Genomic DNA, 19,666 nt, shown 5'->3' on the forward strand with positions numbered 1-19,666 from the left:
TAGAGACGCCCTATTAAATGTCACATTTAAAGAAATAATATATGGTGGAACTGCCGACTGTGGCGTGTTGAGGCTCGGCCCAGCTGGGTTCCCAGTGGACACACTAGCCTCATCCCCCTCTACCACCCCTGCTCCACCCCTCCCCGTAGCCGCTGCAGTCTGACGCCAAGAGGAGGAGGACACTATCGGAGCAAAAGTAGCCCGGGAAGGCCGATTAGTTATGACGGACAACGACGAGGGGTCGCCTCCTCCTTCTCTTCCTCCTCCTCCGTTGCGATGAGGATTCCCGTGATGGCAGTGGTGAGTGAGTTCCCTCCATTTGTTCCCGAGGAATGTCTGTTTTTTATTTACGCTACGTTGCTCCGACCTTGCCCCGCCATTGCAGCGGCGCCGACGGGCGCAGGAGTCCGAGCGGGTCGCGGTGGTGTCGCGGTGTTTTAGCTAGCTTATTAGCATTTACGCAACATACGACCAAGCCTCGGGAAAATATTCACCAAATATGTACATTTAAAATCTGAGATAACATTAGTTATGGGGATTTTAAATTACATAGTAGGAGCATTTTCCTTGGTTCGTTCTGGGTGACGTGCACCGACTCGGTGGCCGTCCGTCCGAGCGGCGGGTCGACACGGTCACTTGGCGTTCTCAGCTCCGCTGAACGTTGGAGTCTCGGAGGCTAAAAATAGCGTTTAATTTTGGTTCATTCTTTTTTTTTTTTTTTTTTTTTTGACGCAGCCTGCCTACTAACTCCGTGAGGCGATACTCTAGCCGTGTTTCAGCACAAAACAAACAGGAGCACTGGACAAGTTAAGTATTGGACGGACTTCCAAACGCAGTTAGCACCTCAAGCTAATTAATTCAACGAGTTAAGATTAAAAAAAGAAAATCTCCGAAACTGGTTTTAACATGTCGGACGTAGTTTCAAAACCACACTGTTCTAGTGTCAGTCTATTAGTAGAATCACCTGTATTTAACCCTCAGGGGATTTTTATGGGGTAATCCAAGTTAAGAAGAAGTCTGTTTTTACCTTTAAGCCCCTTTCACACAGCCTAGAAAAGCTGGCACTTCCTACCTTTTTCCGTATGGTCATTGATATGGAAGTCAACCTGACAATTTGACAACTTTGGAAGCAGTATCAGGAGACTCTTTCACAAGGAGATCCCCCAAAATTTGCAGAATCAGAGTAATAAATGATGTATCCGCTAGTGCCTTTCTCACAGAACTCAGCAAAGAGACATTTGAAGGAACTGAACTGACTGTTTTCCTTTCTGTTTCATTGTCACATGGAAGTCGACACAGCAGCATTCCATTCTTTCTGTCACTACCAAATGTTTTTAGAATCGATTAATGGAATCATCAGATGACATTTCATTTTGCATTAAAGTGTATTGCAGAGCTGTTTGGTGGAAACAATGACGTCATAGTGTGTCACTCAGTCGGGCGGCGGTGACTTGGTTAGAAAATGATGTCACCCCATTCTCCGAGACAGGAAGCGCTCGCTGTAGTTTTGCCAAGATGTGCGAGGCTCCATTGGTCGGGACGGGGGGTGAAAAGCGGATCCGCATTCCTGGAGGATATAAAACAAAATCCGGAAGTGTTTCTCGAAAGTCATCCGAAGGAAGTTTTGTTGTCACGACTCGACAACACGCAGCGCTGTGCTTGTAAATAATTCAGCAGAAATTAAAAATAGAGCGCACCCGCCCAGAAAATAAAGCAGGAAGAAGCTATTTTGGAGCTGTCCACGTCAGCATATAGCAAATCCTCTAACTTACAATGTGATTTCCTTCACTCCCATAATGATGTCATATGTGTAATATGAGTTTAAACAAAGTTAACCACCAGGCTCATGCACACATAGCCACTAGCTAAAGCAAGCACCTGCTCTTTGCACTTGTTAAAAAAAAAAAAGTGCACTCATTTTTTGAATAATTTAGATGATAGGCTTCAGCAACTATCCTAAAAAATGTTCATTCCATCTACCAATCTTGCAAGAACTTTGTCTGTGAGTGAATTCTGCAATGTGGGCACAAAGGTGTGAAATTTAACACTTGCTTCCCTTGCCCCCAACGTCCTTTATCCGACAACTAGTTTATAGATCACACCAGACGCTGGCAGTAAAGCCATCACATTGTTTGCAGACATAGTTGTGACAATATCCCAACTCCTACCTTGTGTGAAAGTCTTCATCGGTGAAGCGATTTTGCAGGATCTCTGCGTGAAAGAATCTCCTGTCAGTTTTGTAGCCAGCTAAGTAGCAATGCTGTCTGGAGGAATTGTGTCATAACATGCGGGGGATGTCTGCTTGTTGCGTTAGTCTTTTTTTGACAGCAAACTAGCTGAGAGTGAAGTCGTGTACTCTATCTTGTCATTTTCAAGGGGTTGCTGCCTCTCCAGATGAATGTCGACAGCATGTAATTTGATGTCATATGTGCTTTAACGTCTAAAAATAAAAGCAGGCATTATTCAGGACCTCTCCGGGTAAATTAAATCTTAATGCGGCCTTTTTTCGTAGCCTGTGTATATATATATGCGTTCGAGTGTGTATGTGTGGCGTTTGTGTCAGTGTGTGTGCGCACATTTCCTATTCCAGGATTATAATCACACTCATCCTCCGTGCCCTCACTCATACCATTGTGTTTGTGTGTGTGTGTGTGCTGATTGACAGTCAGTCAAGCGTGCATGTTTGTGCAGCAGTGTGCGTGATAAGTGTACGCGCTACATGGCATCTTTAACTGAGCGGAAAAATGAGCCAACTCGGCTCATTTTGCCAGCTAATCCCGCTCAAACTCATGTCGCATGTGCGATCGACCGAGCAGCACACACGCCAGTTAGCCACTCTTGGATGAAATAAACTGTTCTTGGAAGCTTGAACTTCCAGCATCAGACCAGAGTCTCCCATGAGATGAACAGATGTAAAATTAGATTAGATATAACTTTATTTATCCCACAATGGGGACATTTTCTTCTTACAGCAGCGTACAAGAGTGCACGAATACAAGAAACGTGTAAAAATGGATAAATTACAGATAGACAAGTGCCCAAACAAAAACAAGTATCAGTTTTGTGACAGTGTTGATAAAAGATAAAAGTCAAGTATTAGCGACACTTTGACAATCAAACAAGATTCAAAGTAATGCTTACTACAAAAAATAGATCTAAAAAAACACAATAGACCAAAAATACAATACAATTGCAGAAAACACACACACAAGGCCATGAAATATTTGACGAGTAATCCAAAAATATTTCGAAAAAAAGATATTGGGTATAAAAGAAAAAATATTGCAAAAAACGTGACATTTTTTCTCTCCTCCTAAACAAGGCGTGGACGCCTGCCATAGCGGCTCAAGTGTTCACTGAGAGGGGAAGCATGCTTGGATCACAAACGGCCCGTGACTGCTGAGGAGGACCTCCGTGCAGGTCAGTCAACGCACTTGCGTATACACACACAAAATTATAATCAGTGGTGTGAAGGACAGTGGCAGATATGTCACGGATGCCCATTGCTCGTTCTCCGAAGGTTCAGGCTGGCTGCAGAGGAGGAGGAGCTTCCTGATCCATGGAGAATTATTTTCAAGCAGAGGCCTTCAACCTGGACAAGGTGTTAGACGAGTTTGAGCAGAACGAAGGTGAGCACAGTCGATGAATTAATTAATCGGCTCATGAATCAGAAGTTGAAAGCATTCAGATACATGCTCAGTGTTTGTTTGTTGGCACATCATTTTTTGAACAATTTATTACATTCATTTTTTGCCATCTAATGCCCATCTCATCTAACAACTTTATTACTACCTTCTCGGATGACAAGATGGAGGTCGGGCAATCAGGCCAAAGAACTAATTAAGAAATTCCCTAGAGTTTAGACACACTTTTGCATCATGGAGTGACATCCATGTTTAATTCTGGTTAATTCTAGCAATTGTGACAGGAAAGCTGCTGATTCACACGTTCACAATATTTGGAATACGCCTGTGCTTCTGTGTGTGTATGTGTGTTGCCGCAGCAACAACAACAAAAGCAGCCAAGCTCACATTCCAGTCTGGGGAGGAGAGCAGCATGACCGAGCGTTGCCTCGAATAAACGCCAAATGAATTTAGGAAGCATTTCGAGCGTCAGCGCAATCCCTTTACATAAGTGCTGCTGTTTTGGTTAGTGACAGTGTTAACTATCTAATGTCTGCATTGAAGGATGGTGTTAAAGAAATGAGGTAACAACTTGTCTTGAAATGTAAACTTCAATAATGGTGCAGGATAAAGAAAAGTAAGCCATGCAAAATGACTGAAAACGACTTTATTGCTGTTGTGCTATTGCTGTTCTTAATAACAAAAATATGTTCTGTTATATGAAAATGTCTAAATATGATAAACGGGTTTCCAAACACTAAACATGTCGTTCTCCTCTTGTGCCAGATGAGACCGACTCTCCTCTTCTCACGGACGCCAAGTGGACTCAGATTCTGGCGCCACCTGCCCACCTGCTCTCGCTAAACCCCGCCCTGGCCCACGCTGACTTCAGCCCCCTGGAGAGTCCGCAGCCGCTGAAGACCCTCCCGGATCCCAAAAGACCAACGGGCGGCGAGCCGGCCGATGTCCACAGCCCGCCCCTGCCGCAGCCCAACATCGGCAAATTGGTGGGGACGGACAGCCGGTCGCCGCCGCCCGACACGGCCTGCGAGGAGCAGCGAGGGGACGCCTCCGCCGCGTCCCGCTTCACCTTCGAGGTGGGACTAGAGCAAGAAGGGGCTCCCGCCGAGAAAGTTCATCCGCACGTGGAGCCCACGACATTGAACGGAGAAGGCTGTTCGCCGGACTTTGCGCAAGAAAGACACAGTGGCGAGCTGGTAGAAAGTCTTCTGAATGGTGCGGCGGGTTGTTGCTCCGTTTCTCGACTTGAGTCGGAGCAGCTCCTTCCCAACGGCTTGCAACCCGAGAACGGGAGCCGCCTAAACGTACTGGACGATGAAGCGGAGGAGAGGTTCTCTCCCTCGCCCGTGCCCTCCAAGGAAGACTCTGTGACAGAGGAGAAAGAGATGGAGGAGAGCAAGCAGGAGAGCGCTGACGTGGCGGCGTCAGGCGGTATTCGAACGAAACTGAACAACAGCCGTCTGCAGCCGGTCAGCGTCCCCTATGGCGGGGCGCGACCCAAGCAGCCCGTCAGCCTCAAACTCCAAATCCCGCAGCCTCTAGCGGGTCAGGTGCAGAATCAGCTCAGTAGCAAGAACAAGAACCTGGACGGCCGCAGGGCGACGCCGCCCGAAACGACGCCCGGCGGGACCGAGGTGACTTTGGCGGTGAACGGCGTCGAGGTCCTCCCGAATTCCCCTCTCGCCTTGTGCTCGGAGAGTCCGGACAACGACCTTCAGGCAGGACAGCAACACGGTTCCATCGGCGGGAAGTCCCCAAGCTCGCTGGGTGAGGTGGCTCCCGTGTGGGTGCCCGACGCGCAGGCCCCCGCCTGCATGAGGTGCGACGCCAAGTTCACTTTCACCAAGAGGAGGCACCACTGCAGGGCCTGTGGCAAGGTAAGAAGGGAAGGGGGGTCAGAACACGGCAAAGTCCGTCTCTAAACAAAGCTAATGCAGTCATGAGAGTTTGGAAGACAGACACTTGAAATACAAAGCAGTCAAAAGGTGAAATGTTTCCAGACAGGTTCTTTTGTTTTATTTGCGGCTTGGTATCATGTGTGCTGTCATCCAACACTGCAAATGAAAGTAGAAATAACCACAATATCAGTTCAAAAATGGAACAAAATCTAGTGACGCATTCAAGAAAATGACCTTGTTCCTATTGCCAAGGAAACCAACTCAAGGCCTCAGCGTTATTTCTTCTTTCTGTAGCTTTGGTCTGTCGTCAACATTGTCTTGAGATTGAGGATTTATGTCAGCCTCCTTTGTGTCTTGACCTTCCTCTTTAAAAAGTGTCAGAGAGAAATTATTTCTCCCTGAGACCTCTCTGTGTGTCCTCGGAATCACTGCAAAATAAAAAGCCAAATAAAAAGTAGTTGCTGATTTGTTTTCCAAGGCTTTGGCGGGGTGTATTTGCGGAAAACTTTAGTTGAAATATCAATTTTTAATCAAATGAATGATGTGAATCAAATGATTAAATGTTTGTCTGCACACGTGCAGCAGTGTGTCCGCACAGCACTGTTGGCACGGACATGTGGTCGCTGACACCGCACTTGGGAAAAAATATTCTATCTGCTCTGCAAATTCCCACAGCAGTAAACAAACACTCTCTATGCCGTGACCCACAATAGGTTGACACGTCCACTTCTGTGACCTTGCAAACCTCTCGAAACGACAACTTCTGCTTCCTCTGCCATGCCAGGTGTTCTGTGCCACATGCTGCGGCCTGAGATGCAAATTGGGGTACATGGACGGGAAGGAGGCTCGTGTCTGCGTCACCTGTCATTCGGGCCTAACCAGCGGTGAGCGCGGAACATCATTTGAAGCCGTTCCCAACGGGCTTAATTTACCCACATGTGAGGAAAACTCATAATAACAGCAATAGCATTATATTATGTACGTGTCACAGTGGGTTCCGTTTCAAGTTCGATAGTAATCACTGCTCACCTTATGTTCTGGTATCACATCAAAAGCTACTCTTACTCCTAATAATACGAGCCGAACCCGATACTTCTAAGTTGGAAAGCCTGTGTGAATGCGCTAATCGTCTTAAAAGCAGGATTTAACGACGTGTGTGACTCTGAATGGTGAATGAGGTTCATTGTTGTCCACTGCAGTAATAACTCATGATGGCTGTACCCTCAACCCTCAGCTCCGACGCTGTCGGATTCTCAGGTCACGGTCGGCAACAATCAGAGTCCCAACCCCAACAACCCGGCCGAATACTGCTCCACCATCCCCCCCCTGCAACAGGCCCAGGCCTCGGGCGTACTCGGCTCGCCGCCGCCTACCGTCATGGTGCCGGTGGGTGTCCTCAAGCCGCCTGGCAACGAGGGTAAGGCCTTCAAATCGAACGCCAGAACATTCACAGTGCACTGAATGGTCAAATGTGGGCGCCAACGCAAAAAATGATCTTGTTCAGGATCTCTTACACGGGAGCAGAGAAGGGTGTGGTTTGCGGACGGCGTCCTACCGAATGGCGACGAGGCAGAGTCCCCGAAAGCTCCTGTGGTCTCGCAGCGTACCGGCATCTCAACGAATGCAAACAAAACCTCGGGATCGGATGGTGTCGAGGTAAAAAAAAAAGTTGGACCTATCACTGGTGTCAAGTAAAAACCTCCTACGGCCATTTCAAAGATTATTCTTCACAGTGTGTCCACGCCTTATAGCCCCCCCTCTCTCTTTGTCTCTCATCAAGGCGGTGCCCGCCCCTATGGGTCCGCTGGGCACTCCGCTGGGCAGTGCCCTCAGCTTGATCCCCGAGGACGGACTCCCTCCCATCCTCATTTCCACCGGAGTCAAAGGAGGTACGGGAGGCCACATCACAGGTGCTTGCCCTCATCCTCACCGTCCCACCACCACCTGCTATCTCCTCAATGATGCATGTGTCCTCTATGTGCTTTTATGTTGCCATGCAGTCAGCACGGTCGTGTTCCTCACTGGATGGACAAAAGTATTTGGACAGAGTTCTTTTAGATAGCTTGTGAAAGCTGCCATTATATAAATCAAAATGAGGAACACAAAGACCTTTGGAGGTCACATTATGGCTGTCAAAATTGTGACATCAGAGATTTAACATCCAACCGCTCCAATAAGTGGAGTATGTCCCGATACTTTTACCCACCTGAACTCTCACACTTTCTACTGGGTCCTGGCCACCTTTTTTTTGACGCGATGTTACACTCTCACCCCGCGTTCAGACTATGCAGTGGAGGAGCGTCCGTCGGCGATGGTCCTCATGCAGCAGCTGGAGGAGGGAGGCCCTGACCCGCTGGTCTTTGTTCTCAATGCTAACCTGCTCGCCATGGTCAAGCTTGTCAACTGTGAGTCGGCATCATAAGTCATTCCAGAAGTGGAAGACTATTTAGTCACTGACATTTTTGAAAAACAGAACATTTCTTTTTCAAGCAAAACAGGTAACACTACACACCACGATGTAAACAAGCCACTGAGATCCTTCTTCCTCTTTGCTCAGACGTCAACAGGAAGTGCTGGTACATGACAACAAAGGGTATGCATGCCGTAGGCCAGGCCGAGGTTGTGGTTCTGCTCCAGTGTCTACCTGACGAGAAGACCATCCCAAAGGACATCTTCAAACACTTTGTGCAGCTCTACCAGGAGGCCCTCAGCGGTAAGACATCAGCACTGAGAAGGCTGAAAAAAGACAGGAAGAGATTTGTGTTTTCTTCCTTGGTTATCTATAATCCGAAATTCCTCCTCCAGGCAACGTGCTGGGCCACCTGAGCCACTCCTTCTTCACGCAGAGCTTCCTGGGCAGCAGGGAGCACGGTGGCTTCCTCTACGTAAACCCCACCTTCCAGTCCCTGCAGGACCTGCTGCTGCCCAACCCGCCTTTCCTCTTCGGCATACTCATCCAGAAATGGGAAACACCTTGGGCCAAGGTCTTCCCCATCCGCCTCATGCTGCGGCTGGGCGCCGAGTACCGATGTGTGGACCATTTGACACGTTATTAATGACAACTTTAGTAGGTCCGTGTATGACAACGGTTGAATTTGTTGCAGTTTACCCGTGCCCGCTGTTCAGCGTGCGCTTCCGGAAGCCACTCTTCGGCGAGACTGGTCACACCATCATGAATCTGCTGGCTGTAAGACCTCATGTTCATTAATTGACCACGCCGTGCCAGACTGCTGCGATACAATTTGTGCCCTCACGTCGTGCCAATGTGTCCCACAGGACTTTCGCAACTACCAGTACTCGCTGCCGATGGTCAAAGGCTTGGTGGTGGACATGGCGGTGAAGAAGACAAGCATCAAGATCCCCAGCAACCGCTACAATGAGGTCAGCCTGACTCAATGCATTAAAGAGCCAAAAAATCATGTTAACATATGAACACTTCTGCTTCTTATTCATAAAATATTTCAGGATTTTTTGAAGAAATAATTGATAGCACTATTTTTTATTTCATATTCTTTATACCATGGTATGAATTGTTCAGTTTGCATTCTGCAGATTTCCAAATTGCTGGCAGCTTTGAATCACACGACACAGCCTCTTTTCACCTCATAAACCCTCCACATTTACACATTTTAGTCCGCCTCGCAAGAATTCAGCTAATCTGACGGGATTTAAAAACGAGCTCCTCGACGCCTTTTGATGGTTTTACTGTAGTTATTAATCGGTGTGTGTGTGTCTTTGCAGCTGATGAAGGCCATGAACAAATCCAACGAGCACGTGCTGGCAATGGGCGCGTGCTTCAACGAGCGTGCCGACTCGCACTTGGTGTGCGTGCAGAACGACGACGGCAACTACCAGACGCAGGCCATCAGCATCCATCATCAGCCGCGAAAAGGTCCCCGAAACACAAACACCGCCTCATCCCGACTTCTACGCTCACTTATCACGTCTGCTTGCTTTTCAGTGACGGGCGCATGTTTCTTCGTGTTCAGCGGAGCCCTGAAGGCTTCGTCGGGCTTCTTGGCCAAAACTAGCATTGTAGAAGGTAAATGATCGTGTTGTTTGTGGGGCTGCTACAACTTATTTATTTCCTATACCCAAACGAATTTGTTCATGACACGCCTTACTTGCATCTCCTTTCTTAGATGGTGTCTTGATCCAAATCACGGCAGAGACAATGGACGCTCTACGGCAAGCACTGAAGGATATGAAGGACTTCACCATCACATGCGGTAAAGCAGAACAAGAGGACAACCAGGAGTTGGTGCATGTCCAGTGGACAGATGACGACCATGACTTCAACAAGGGGTGAGACCACCGTGGGTCTTTTCAAAGACAACAGAGTGGCACACAGAAGGGTTTGATGTTTTTTTCTCTTTGTCTCCCATGAATAAGCAAACTTTTTTTTTTTCTTCAATTTTCATTCCTCCATTCAAAACAGCATATTTTTCCTCGATTGATAATGCAGAAAATGCACACATTTATTTATGATTCAGTTATTGGTTTGTTTCTAAACATGCTAGAAAATAGGCCTAATGTTGATCATTGGGTTTTTTTTTCCTTTTTTAAAAATCAATTAGTTGTCAGTTACTTGGTGTACTTTATACCCGCATCTAATGAATGACCTCATAACCCCAAATCAACAACACTACTACATTTCAGTGTTATCAGTCCCATCGACGGCAAGTCGATGGAGTCCATAGCCAGCGTGAAGATTTTCCACGGCTCCGAGTTCAAGGCCAACGGCAAAGTGATCCGCTGGACAGAGGTACAGAAAAGGACGGATGACAGAAGGCATTCTATGAAAATGCATATCTCTATTTTTCTTCATCTTTTGTCTGATAAAAACACAAAACCTCACTCCCTCTACGCTAGGTGTTTTTCCTCCAGAGCGACGATCAGCCCAATGGCCTGAGCGACCCGGCCGACCACAGCCGCCTGACAGAAAACGTGGCGCGGGCCTTCTGCATGGCGCTGTGCCCGCACCTCAAGCTGCTCAAGGAGGACGGCATGGCCAAGCTGGGCCTGCGAGTCACGCTCGACTCAGACCAGGTAGTACATCCATCCATCCCTCTCTTTTCTATCGTCTTTCTCCTCCTTAGCCATTCACGCTCACATTCTGGTGGTGCACATACACTACTCGGAGTGATTACTTGTGATTTCAATAAAGGAGAAATGCACGTTTTAAAAGCCATTGTAACCCGATGCCTTTCCCAGGTGGGTTACCTGGCAGGGAGCAACGGGCAGCCTCTTCCTCCTACGTACCTGAGCGACCTGGATAGCGCGCTAATTCCCGTCATCCACGGCGGAGCCTGCCTGCTCAGCGAGGGCCCTGTGGTCATGGAGCTGGTTTTCTACATCCTGGAGATCATCTCCTAAAAACTCAAGGTGGCTTTTCCAAATGTGAGTTGAGTCCGATTTGACTGTCAGGTGGCGTCATGTAGCTCCAAAGACTTATGGCCAAGCACTTGGACCTTGCTGACTACAGCAGATGCACCAGATGCCCTTTTTTATTTTATTTTTTCCCCCCTCTCTTGCACCCGGTGCTCAGTGCCTGCTTTTTTGGGTTGATTTCATCGTAAAAGCTTTACCACTCAATCACCACATGCATTGACTCTATGTACATTTTGTATGTGTGTTGGCAGAAAAAGCAGCTTGTAGCCTCCAGAGATTACACACACACACACACACACACACACACACACACATACACACAAAACAATCAGAACAATGCTGATGATTAGACTACAGTTTCCAATGCTTTATTACTCATCAGCCGTTTGGAGGGAAAAAGCGAGACAAACACTGTTTCGATGTTGTCTTAATCACAAAGATGTAAAAAATATATACATATATCTATATATATATATATATATATAAATGAAATAAAATGCAGAAACAGTGCACTGGATTCTAAGCCATCTCTGGGAGTGTTTGTGAAGCTGTAAGACGAAGCTTGAATGTGTTGTATAGTTTGTGGAAAGTTAGTCTGCCCTGCGACATGGACCTGGCTGAAACGCTGTGAGAATGTATTCCTTACCTTTTTATGTTTCTGTACAGCTTCCATCTTGAGAAGGACTTTATTAAAGCCAAATTGCCGTCAGAATCTCCACTCGCCAAGACAATCAGGTGCTTACTCATGTCTGCTGTTGTCGATCCAACTCAGTATGTCCACTCCAATCATCACGGATTAGCATGTAGCATTTGAGCTATCTGTTTCTTTGCATGCACACAGTCTACAACCATGAAGAGGAAATAAAAGGTCAGCTTTGCATTTGCATATTGTGCAAAAATATTTTTCTATGATCTTAAATATCCATTCGAAAAAAGGTCCAGAGCCCTGTATATTTCCTCTACCCTTCGCAATATGGAAATATAAATATTATATTCTACAAAAATGAGTAGTTTGTCAAATAAATGTAAAACTATTTAAAAATGTAATATTTCTTTTTTAGCATCCTTTTTGGATAGAAATGTTTTATGTTGGAAAAATCACTTATTTTATGGGACATCATTGGATGGTTAAAGAACTGTTAGACTAGAAGCATGGATGGTAGTTTGTCCTCTTAATTTGCGCTGGTCAGGTGATTTGTATTTTTTTCACTCCAAATCTATTCTTGCATAAATTAAACCTGAGTTGTATATTTACATATTTCTGTGCCACGTTTTCACGTCTTATAATTTAGCATTCAATTTGTTGTTAGCACCATGGAAATAAGACTGGTCAGCAATTTATTTACTTTTTTTTTTTTAATTGAATATGCAAGTCGTGTACGAATTCATAGGATTATTTTTTTTGCACACAAACTAAGCCATCTCTGATTAAATTTGCTATTGCAGGATGATTTGTGTATATAGAAGTTTCCTTCCCTTGGTCAAATGGAAACATAGCAGTATCATTCTGATTCCTTGCACACGTGAGTATGCTGGGCTCTTTGGGGCTAACTAACATGGGGGGCAACAATAATGACAAGTCATCAAAACAGGTGACTCGAGTCCACGTCACAAGACAGTCCACCTTTTGGAGGAGATTGCCTCACATATTATTGGGGTTATAACACAGCATGTTGAATTTGATGTTCTCATCCCAGTGGCGCAGCAGCAGAAACAGCTGTCTGGCGGCCCCCCTCAACCCGGCCAGGTCTACACCCTCAGGCAGCTCCTGGCCACGGAGCCAGAAGTCAGCTTTTGCTGCCACCAGCTCCCACTCCATGAAATATCCCGCGCAGCGGTGCTCCAGCCAGGCCAGAGCTACTGCAGTCGCCCAGCTCGAGCCCTCCGGGTCATCTTGAGCCAATTGGCTGCTTACCTGGAGGTAAGGGGGCTCCAGTAAAGATCCCTCACATACATCCGTCTCTGACCCGCGACCGCTATCTGCCTGTCCATGACTCTGGCCTGGAGAGTTGCTGGCTGGTAGCTCCAGGGAGCCTTCCTCAGAACTAGGGAGATCTGGGGATAAGATGACGGGGTCTCTGTCCCACAGGTGTCTTCGTCGAGGTCTGGCTTCCAGCATCAGAGGCGTGTCGTCTGGCGTGTGGTGGAAGGGCGGCGCGGTTGTTTTGGTGAGGGAGCAGGAGGAGGGTGAAAAGGTTACGTGGTGTTGACTGGGCGGTTTGGTGGAGGAGGATAAAGATGGAGCGCTAGGAGACGCACAACGGAAAGGCGGGCTTAGGCTGCGGCGGTGAAGGATGTAGGGGGAAGCCCTCTTCAGGCGGTCCAAGGGGATCTGGACACAGTCGGCGTACATCTCAGTGAGCCGAAAAGCTCCCGAAGCCAGCTGAAGGCGAACCTAAGACAAACCAGGTAAGACAACAAGGAATTGTTTGCTTCATGGAATTGAAACTTTTGACATTCCTCTGTAGGTTCGTTATATGACTCACCAGGGGCAGGTAGTCTGGAGCTTCATTCTCAGGTTTGTCAGTCTCTGCGGACAGGCAGTGTGACTTGAGAGCAACCTGTCGTCCTGATGAAATGGAGGATCTGAGTCTGCCAAGGGGAAACCTTGAGACGGTACGAGTTATGTGGAGAGAGCACTTTTTGGTAACATAGGGATGCTGTTCACTTTCCACGTCAAACTTTGACATGACTACTACGTTGCTTTACCTGGTGCCAAAGAAGCTCTCCATCGACTTGCTCTCTATAGATCGCTGAGAACGAGTGGAGGACGGACCTGTTGTTACTGAGGCAGCAGCACTGGGGACGTCTGGGACAGCAGTTTGAATCAAACAAGGTGAGACACATCGAAGAACAGTGCCTAATAAATTGAAGTCATTCTCAAGTACTGTACTGTAGGATTGTTTTTTCTATCATTGTTGTTATCAATCAAATCAAATAATTTCAAAATAAAGAACAATTAGTGTGCATCTTTGGAACTGAATGGGGATAGTGGTGTGCTTTGCCCTCATGTGACCACCAGGGGGCAGTTTAGCACATACAATGAAGATCTAGCACTTACTAGAGTCCCAGGATGTAAGGCTACACGGTGAGGTAGGAGTGTCATCCTTGTCTGAGAAACAAAGACACGGTGGATGTCTTGCCAAACTCAATAAGCATTTCGATTAATTCCGTCTACCTGTAGAGTTCAATGTGTCCTCACCCTCTTCACAGTCTCTGCTCATGGGTCTTCTGCCCAGACCTACAGAATAAGTTTTGCTTCTGCGACTGTCTGAGTGGGAACTGCGGCTACTTCCTGGGAGTATCTCTAAACACAGAAATTTACTGGGCTGTAAAAGTATTTTTGATTCTACTGGAACTTGTTTTGTTGCGCAGGTGTACCCAGTGCTGGAGAATCGTTTGCATACCTGAATCGTGGACCTCCGTGTCATTCTGAAAGCCTTTCCTGGAGTTGCTGTCAATTATGGAGAAGGCAGTGTACATGCAGACGATGTTGCAATGCTTACTGGTCTGGATGGCCTTCACACGGTACCGCTTAGCTGAACCTTAAGACATACATTGTGAGTATAGTTGCAAGTATACAGTATGTATATTTTCGAATGTGAAAAAGGATCTTATTGTAGTATTAAAATGTTTCAACTTAACCGTGTCCCGTTTGGCTCTCCCTCTCTGCCATTTTCTCAAAGTCTCGTATGACAGAACGAGCCGTCAGCTGGTGAATGATCTCCTCCCAAGATTCCCTTTCTTTTCCTCCTCCTTTACTTGTGCACCCTTCCCCAACTGTTGCCCTCTGCTCTTCAGGGATCAAGAGGTGGGCCAGGTTCACGGTGACCTCCCAGGACACAGGTCTGCCACCTAGAAGGCCGTGAATGAGGGAGCGACATTGACCCGGTTGAGGATCCTCCAGGGGGACTGCGGTGAAGAGGTACTCTGGATCTGTGAAGTTGTCCCAGTCCAGAGGAGAGGCGGGGAAAAGGAGTCCACCTGTGGGGTGAGAGAGAGAAACAGGTTGAATTGGTTCTGTGATTTTTAATGATTGAAAAAACAACTGATCATTTACTGACTGGAGTCATTCAGGCTTCTGTGAGATAGCGTCTCTGGCGGCTTTGTCTCTCCATCACTTTCATCTAGCCTTCCTCCTAGAGTTTGGTTGAAGGAGACCCTTTCCAGAGCTCTCCTGAGGCGATGCATCTCCAGCTCACCCTGTGGCGATGAGAAGCTTCTCGCTGCCATGGTTGAACGGGCCAGCGATTTTTGTCTCCAATGTGATTCGTCCTGAAGATTTAACCAAGTAAAGAACTCCTACATTTAATTTTTTTTTATCCAAGTTTAGATGCCACATCTGGATTTAGAACATTTATCCGTAAAAATATTCACCTTTTTCCCAGAGTTGTCAGCAGTGTTAGCTAAGAGATTCTGCGGCCACGCTGAGTCAGCCCAGCGAGACAAAGATGAGCGCTCTTCTGGACCGGGTATCTTCTCAAGACCTTGAGGTAAAGATCCCGTGTCCAGCAGCGGAGCAGACGGCATCGGGTCAGGTAGATAACCCCGGCTCGTAGCTTCGCAACTTGACGAGGCCTCTACGTGTGTGGGTAGACTCCGCTCGCTACTGACGGAACAACGGGTGAGGACGTACTGCTCTTGGATGTAGGAGCTCTCCTGGATTCTCGTCCTCACGTCGCTGGACCACTCTACCTCTCCACCTGTAGAGTGCACGTAAGGCAAGATACGACACGATATTTTGAAATATTTCCAAAATTCCCCATTTTATCTTCTCAGGGAAATTAAATGTGCACCCCTTCGTAACTCTCGGAACAATGACTGGCCTGCGCTGGAGTCGGGGTCCACGTCTTTGGCACAGGAGAACTCCGAGGAGATTTCTCTGGAAATTTCTCTCAGCGCCTCCTCGAGGTCGTTACCGTCTGGACAAGTCACCGCAGGCATGAGCTCGGAAGTTGGAGGTGAAATGTCGTCATTTGATGGGCTAAAAATTGAGGCGTTATGTACACCTTTGGAGCCGCACTGAAACATAGATATATGCATTTCAGAAAGTTGGCAGAAATAAATATCTATTTAAAAAAAAAAAAAAAAAATGAAGATGAAGTGAGTTGATGATTTACTGCCATATTATGGCGCAAAAGAACTAAGGTAAATTGAGGAGCTTCATTTAGACAAAAGTAGTGATTTTCTGCCATCTGATGAAATCGAGGAGCTTCATTCAGCATTCACACATAACATAAACCATTAAATATTTAAACACCTCTGTCTTTTTGGCTTTAAAAGTTGTCACGTCATAGAGCGTGCAATATCCAATAAGACGATTCCCTGGGTAGAGCGCCGGGATTTCATTGGGCGAAAGAAGGGCCTCCATGTTTTCAGGCAGGTACCAGTCAATCCGCACATCGGTCAGCACAGGCTCGAGGGCTTTTTTCAGTGACTTGATGAGCTGATAGAGAATTAGTGTGAAATACCACAAGTGATCAAACGAAACACAGTACAGCAAATAAAATTTCCCCACTAGGTGGCAGTGCTACAGACCTTGGGCTGAAGTCTTTCCTCATCCACCAAAAACTCTGTAGTGCCTCCTGTCAGCTTGGCGACGCCTTGCAGCAGTCGCCTACATGCTTGGGAACCAAGGCCCAAGCCAAAGCATCTGCAGGGATGATGTGGAAGACTTCATTTTGGTACGTGTACACAAAATATAAAAACGATCCCTTCTAACTGATACAGCCACAGAGGTACTATCTAAAAAAAAAAACATCATACTCTATCTTCCTCACAATAATTAATTGCATGAATTAAAAAGGAAAACAACGTGTAATTATGTCAAGTATATCGATTTCAAAGAGGCTATCCAGATTCTGTGAGGAAAGTCAGTATTAGAGCAGAATACTAATGAGGGATAAATGTTATTGTACATCGCTGAGAGAGATGTGGAAGGGGCTGTGATTTTTATTGCACAGCACTTAACGGGATTAATGGGCGGGGCTGAAAACTACTCCAGCCCGTCCCTCCCCTTTGTGGTGTATTCATTTCATCCCACACACACATTTTCCACTCTGTTTCCATGGATTCCACAATTGTTTTCTTTTACTTCTAAAGTGCTATTGTGGATTTTCTTTGACAGCAATGAATACCTGCCAGCGCATGTATTCCTACGAACCAGCTCCAAAACTTTGGCCACGTTGCTTTTGGAGCCGTCCGTAATGATGAAGATCTGGCGAGGGTACGTGCGCTGCATTGGCTGCTGGTACACCCAAGACAGCACCCCCAGTAGGTTGACACCTCGCATGTTCACTCTCATCCTTTGAACGTACTCATAGGCCTGCATCAGCGTAACCTGAAACACAGACGCTCAAAAGCAACAGTCGCAAATTTTCGGCAAACATAAATTGACTGCCCCGATTACATAGTGAGGGTCAAAAAAAAGTAATTGAATCAGACCTTGAGTAATAAAGTAAAGGCAAACATGCTTGATGAGAAGGTTTGGAAAGGACACCTTACTGGCGAGCTGAAAATGCATGAAAGGTCACCATATGCTCAGGTGACCGTGAAAATACTGTTTGCCCTCATCTCGATTGAACCTGATACTCTGCTACTAAGGCAACCCAAAGAATTGACCTATTGCCTGATTAAAGAAGCGGACAGTCAAACGGGGCGTCCTGCCTGATTGGAAAACATCTGTCTTCAGGAAACACTACCCCCCCTGAGCCCTCCAGGCTTTTGAAAAAATTCAAACTGACATCTGTGCAGAGTTTGCTGGCAGTGAACAGCGGTTTCATGGGGGTGCTGAAGCCGACAACGTTGAGCAGGGTGCCTGAAGGAAGACTCTTCAACGCAACCACCAGGGCTTCCTGTTAGACCACAGTAAATCAATCAATAATATTTTTAGAATGATCATACTATGATCGCTCGAGGTAATGAAGAATTATTTAAGTAACAGGCCAATGCTTACTTTGACGCGACGGATGTTGGTCCCACTCGTGCCGCCACTCCAGTCGACAAGAAATAATATTTCTCTGGTGGCTTTGTTCACCTCCAGAGGCTCCCCCAAGAAATCGGGACAGAAATTGAGCATCAGCACCGGGTTGTTTAGGATGTCCTTGTGGTACCGCTTCCGCACAAACTCCACCTGCACAAGCATGAATTAATTCAAAAGCAGTTTGCCAAAACGGAGGAAAGGTCATGTGGGATGCGCTCACCTTCCTCTCAGGTTCAGGATCTTTACGGGTGTGGCGAATGAAGTCACGTCGAGAGAAGATGTGCTGTTCATACTGGCTAAAGGAAAGCCTTCCGTTCTCGATTATGACCAGCGGGCTGTGGGGTTCTGTGACAAAATCACTTTCCATAGTCACAGAAGACGACAGTTAGGGAGGAGGATGGAAAAAACGTTTTGTTCCTCACCGCTGAGGTGCAGGATGATCTCTATGTGTCTGTCATAGGGATGCTCCTGGGCTAAGGTGATGTAGGTGGAGGAGGCACTTTGGGCGCTGGGGTCAGCATCTGCTCTCAGGGCATGGGTGGGGCTCTCCAGTCCTCAATTTAGGATAAAAGGAAAAGTAAAGATTTTTTTTTTTTTAACAAAAGAGCTGGATTCAGAATAACAAAGCAGAAGTATTGAAATTGGCACCTTCCGCTTTCTCTATGCAGAGGATAAAGAATGCATGACTGTGTGACAGTTTGTTGTCACTCCTCTACTTAAAGGGTCAAAGCACCACAACATAGATGCTAATTAGCATTTAGCTTGTGGACTGAAAGGCTAAAGTACATCAAGGTGTCATTCAACCTTATATTAAAGTGTGTTGAGTCACTTCTATCTCAAAGTACTTCATATAAGCAAAATACAAGCACATACCGGCTAGCAGACAAGCCCCTCGAACCAGGAGTTGGAAGTTGAGTTCATAAGGAGCCAAAGTGGCAGATGGACTGCTGAAGATGGCATGCGCACAGTACTGCTGCTCAGAATCAAGAACCCGGTCCTGTTTTCCTGACGTGGCACTAAAACAGCTGGTTGGTCTGAAGATGGAGATTGGATGATTTCAGAAGCTACATAGCTATTAGCTAGCTAGTGCTACACCTGCACAATTTATCCTGTGAGGTCTAATTGGCACTTAAACAATATAGGAAAATGTAAGGGTGTCGTGGCCTCCAGGGGGCGCCACAATAAATGCGTAAAGGTTTGATTACCCGGTTTCTTCTGATTTGCCAGCATTTTCACTCTTGCTTGCCGTCATATGCGTGACGATGGGTGTCAGTAACGTCGGGTAGACAATATGGATTGCTCCATTTTCTAATGTAGGCAGTTCCAGTGAGGTCTTCATGATGATGGACACTATATCCATTGGTCCAATAACCCCTGTTCCTACGATGAAGGTATTTCTTTCTAGGTCTTCATCCAGGATAAGATGACCTGAAAGACCAAAACAGGATTTCAAGCTTTAACAGAACAAAATAGAGTTGCTGACTGTTCCTTGGCCAATATGCTCACCATTGGTGCATTGCATGTCCAAGCCGGAGCTCCTGCAGCAGTTCCATTCACGACCCTCGGCAGAAGATCCAAGGCCGCAGTCCATGCAGCAGTCCTTTAGCTTGCCTCGGTTCTGAATCTGGACGCCCATAAGACGTCCTGCAATGGCCGCCTCGAAGCCAACCACAACTTCCTTTTCTTTCAGAGGGTACACAAACACACCTGTGTAGCATACAAGACATGGGTCAAGTCCATTTGCTTTATAT

At 46.7% G+C, this 19,666-nt stretch overlaps 3 protein-coding genes across 14 annotated transcripts in view; 2 read left to right on the plus strand and 1 right to left on the minus strand.

Annotated features, from left to right (window-relative positions):
- On the plus strand, nt 1-11,819 carry zfyve9a (zinc finger, FYVE domain containing 9a). 5 transcript variants are annotated; one of them, XM_088395367.1, is made up of 19 exons: nt 1-300; nt 3,323-3,420; nt 3,521-3,629; nt 4,410-5,521; nt 6,327-6,480; nt 6,777-6,959; nt 7,047-7,198; nt 7,323-7,431; nt 7,825-7,947; nt 8,100-8,255; nt 8,348-8,572; nt 8,647-8,729; nt 8,819-8,923; nt 9,284-9,434; nt 9,504-9,584; nt 9,685-9,847; nt 10,202-10,307; nt 10,415-10,591; nt 10,757-11,460. In XM_088395367.1, exons 3-19 carry the CDS (start codon nt 3,560-3,562, stop codon nt 10,916-10,918), a joined length of 3,312 nt encoding a protein of 1,103 aa, XP_088251493.1. In that variant the 5' UTR covers nt 1-300; nt 3,323-3,420; nt 3,521-3,559; the 3' UTR covers nt 10,919-11,460. The 5 variants fall into 5 exon arrangements, with proteins under 5 accessions (XP_088251493.1, XP_088251490.1, XP_088251491.1 ...); XM_088395365.1 differs by having other exon boundaries at nt 2-300; nt 7,323-7,452; XM_088395369.1 differs by having other exon boundaries at nt 3-300; nt 6,327-6,426; nt 7,323-7,452.
- The window catches only part of vwa5b2 (von Willebrand factor A domain containing 5B2), a 9,763-nt gene continuing 1,588 nt past the window's right edge, over nt 11,492-19,666 (minus strand). For 4 of the 6 annotated variants that reach the window (XM_088395358.1, XM_088395361.1, XM_088395360.1 and 1 more), the window contains 20 exons: nt 19,422-19,622; nt 19,121-19,343; nt 18,789-18,949; nt 18,338-18,469; nt 18,136-18,260; nt 17,889-18,065; nt 17,677-17,787; nt 17,071-17,273; nt 16,472-16,586; nt 16,194-16,379; nt 15,760-15,955; nt 15,311-15,636; nt 14,998-15,208; nt 14,579-14,917; nt 14,341-14,478; nt 14,112-14,240; nt 13,995-14,045; nt 13,643-13,742; nt 13,420-13,540; nt 11,493-13,328 (listed from right to left, as the gene is read on the minus strand). In XM_088395358.1, the coding sequence (XP_088251484.1) occupies nt 12,576-13,328; nt 13,420-13,540; nt 13,643-13,742; nt 13,995-14,045; nt 14,112-14,240; nt 14,341-14,478; nt 14,579-14,917; nt 14,998-15,208; nt 15,311-15,636; nt 15,760-15,955; nt 16,194-16,379; nt 16,472-16,586; nt 17,071-17,273; nt 17,677-17,787; nt 17,889-18,065; nt 18,136-18,260; nt 18,338-18,469; nt 18,789-18,949; nt 19,121-19,343; nt 19,422-19,622 (3,998 nt within the window). In that variant the 3' untranslated portion in view covers nt 11,493-12,575. Of the gene's footprint in view, nt 13,329-13,419; nt 13,541-13,642; nt 13,743-13,994; nt 14,046-14,111; nt 14,241-14,340; nt 14,479-14,578; nt 14,918-14,997; nt 15,209-15,310; nt 15,637-15,759; nt 15,956-16,193; nt 16,380-16,471; nt 16,587-17,070; nt 17,274-17,676; nt 17,788-17,888; nt 18,066-18,135; nt 18,261-18,337; nt 18,470-18,788; nt 18,950-19,120; nt 19,344-19,421; nt 19,623-19,666 lie in introns of all 6 variants that reach the window. The other 2 variants (XM_088395363.1, XM_088395362.1) reach the window with 2 other exon arrangements.
- prss56 (serine protease 56) overlaps nt 12,680-19,666 on the plus strand; it is a 16,669-nt gene continuing 9,682 nt past the window's right edge. For 2 of the 3 annotated variants that reach the window (XM_088395370.1, XM_088395372.1), the window contains exons 1-13: nt 12,680-12,854; nt 13,023-13,342; nt 13,402-13,549; nt 13,683-13,769; nt 14,309-14,493; nt 14,735-14,924; nt 15,065-15,224; nt 15,322-15,426; nt 15,530-15,649; nt 15,713-15,894; nt 16,455-16,617; nt 17,061-17,206; nt 17,687-17,800. The gene's annotated coding sequence lies outside the window, so the exon portion shown is untranslated. Of the gene's footprint in view, nt 12,855-13,022; nt 13,343-13,401; nt 13,550-13,682; nt 13,770-14,308; nt 14,494-14,734; nt 14,925-15,064; nt 15,225-15,321; nt 15,427-15,529; nt 15,650-15,712; nt 15,895-16,454; nt 16,618-17,060; nt 17,207-17,686; nt 17,801-17,830; nt 19,609-19,666 lie in introns of those variants that run through there. The other variant, XM_088395371.1, reaches the window with a different exon arrangement.

The sequence above is a fragment of the Syngnathus floridae genome, chromosome 14 (assembly GCF_059516105.1).
Source record: "Syngnathus floridae isolate MCC-2025c chromosome 14, RoL_Sflo_1.0, whole genome shotgun sequence".
Lineage (NCBI taxonomy): Eukaryota > Metazoa > Chordata > Actinopteri > Syngnathiformes > Syngnathidae > Syngnathus > Syngnathus floridae.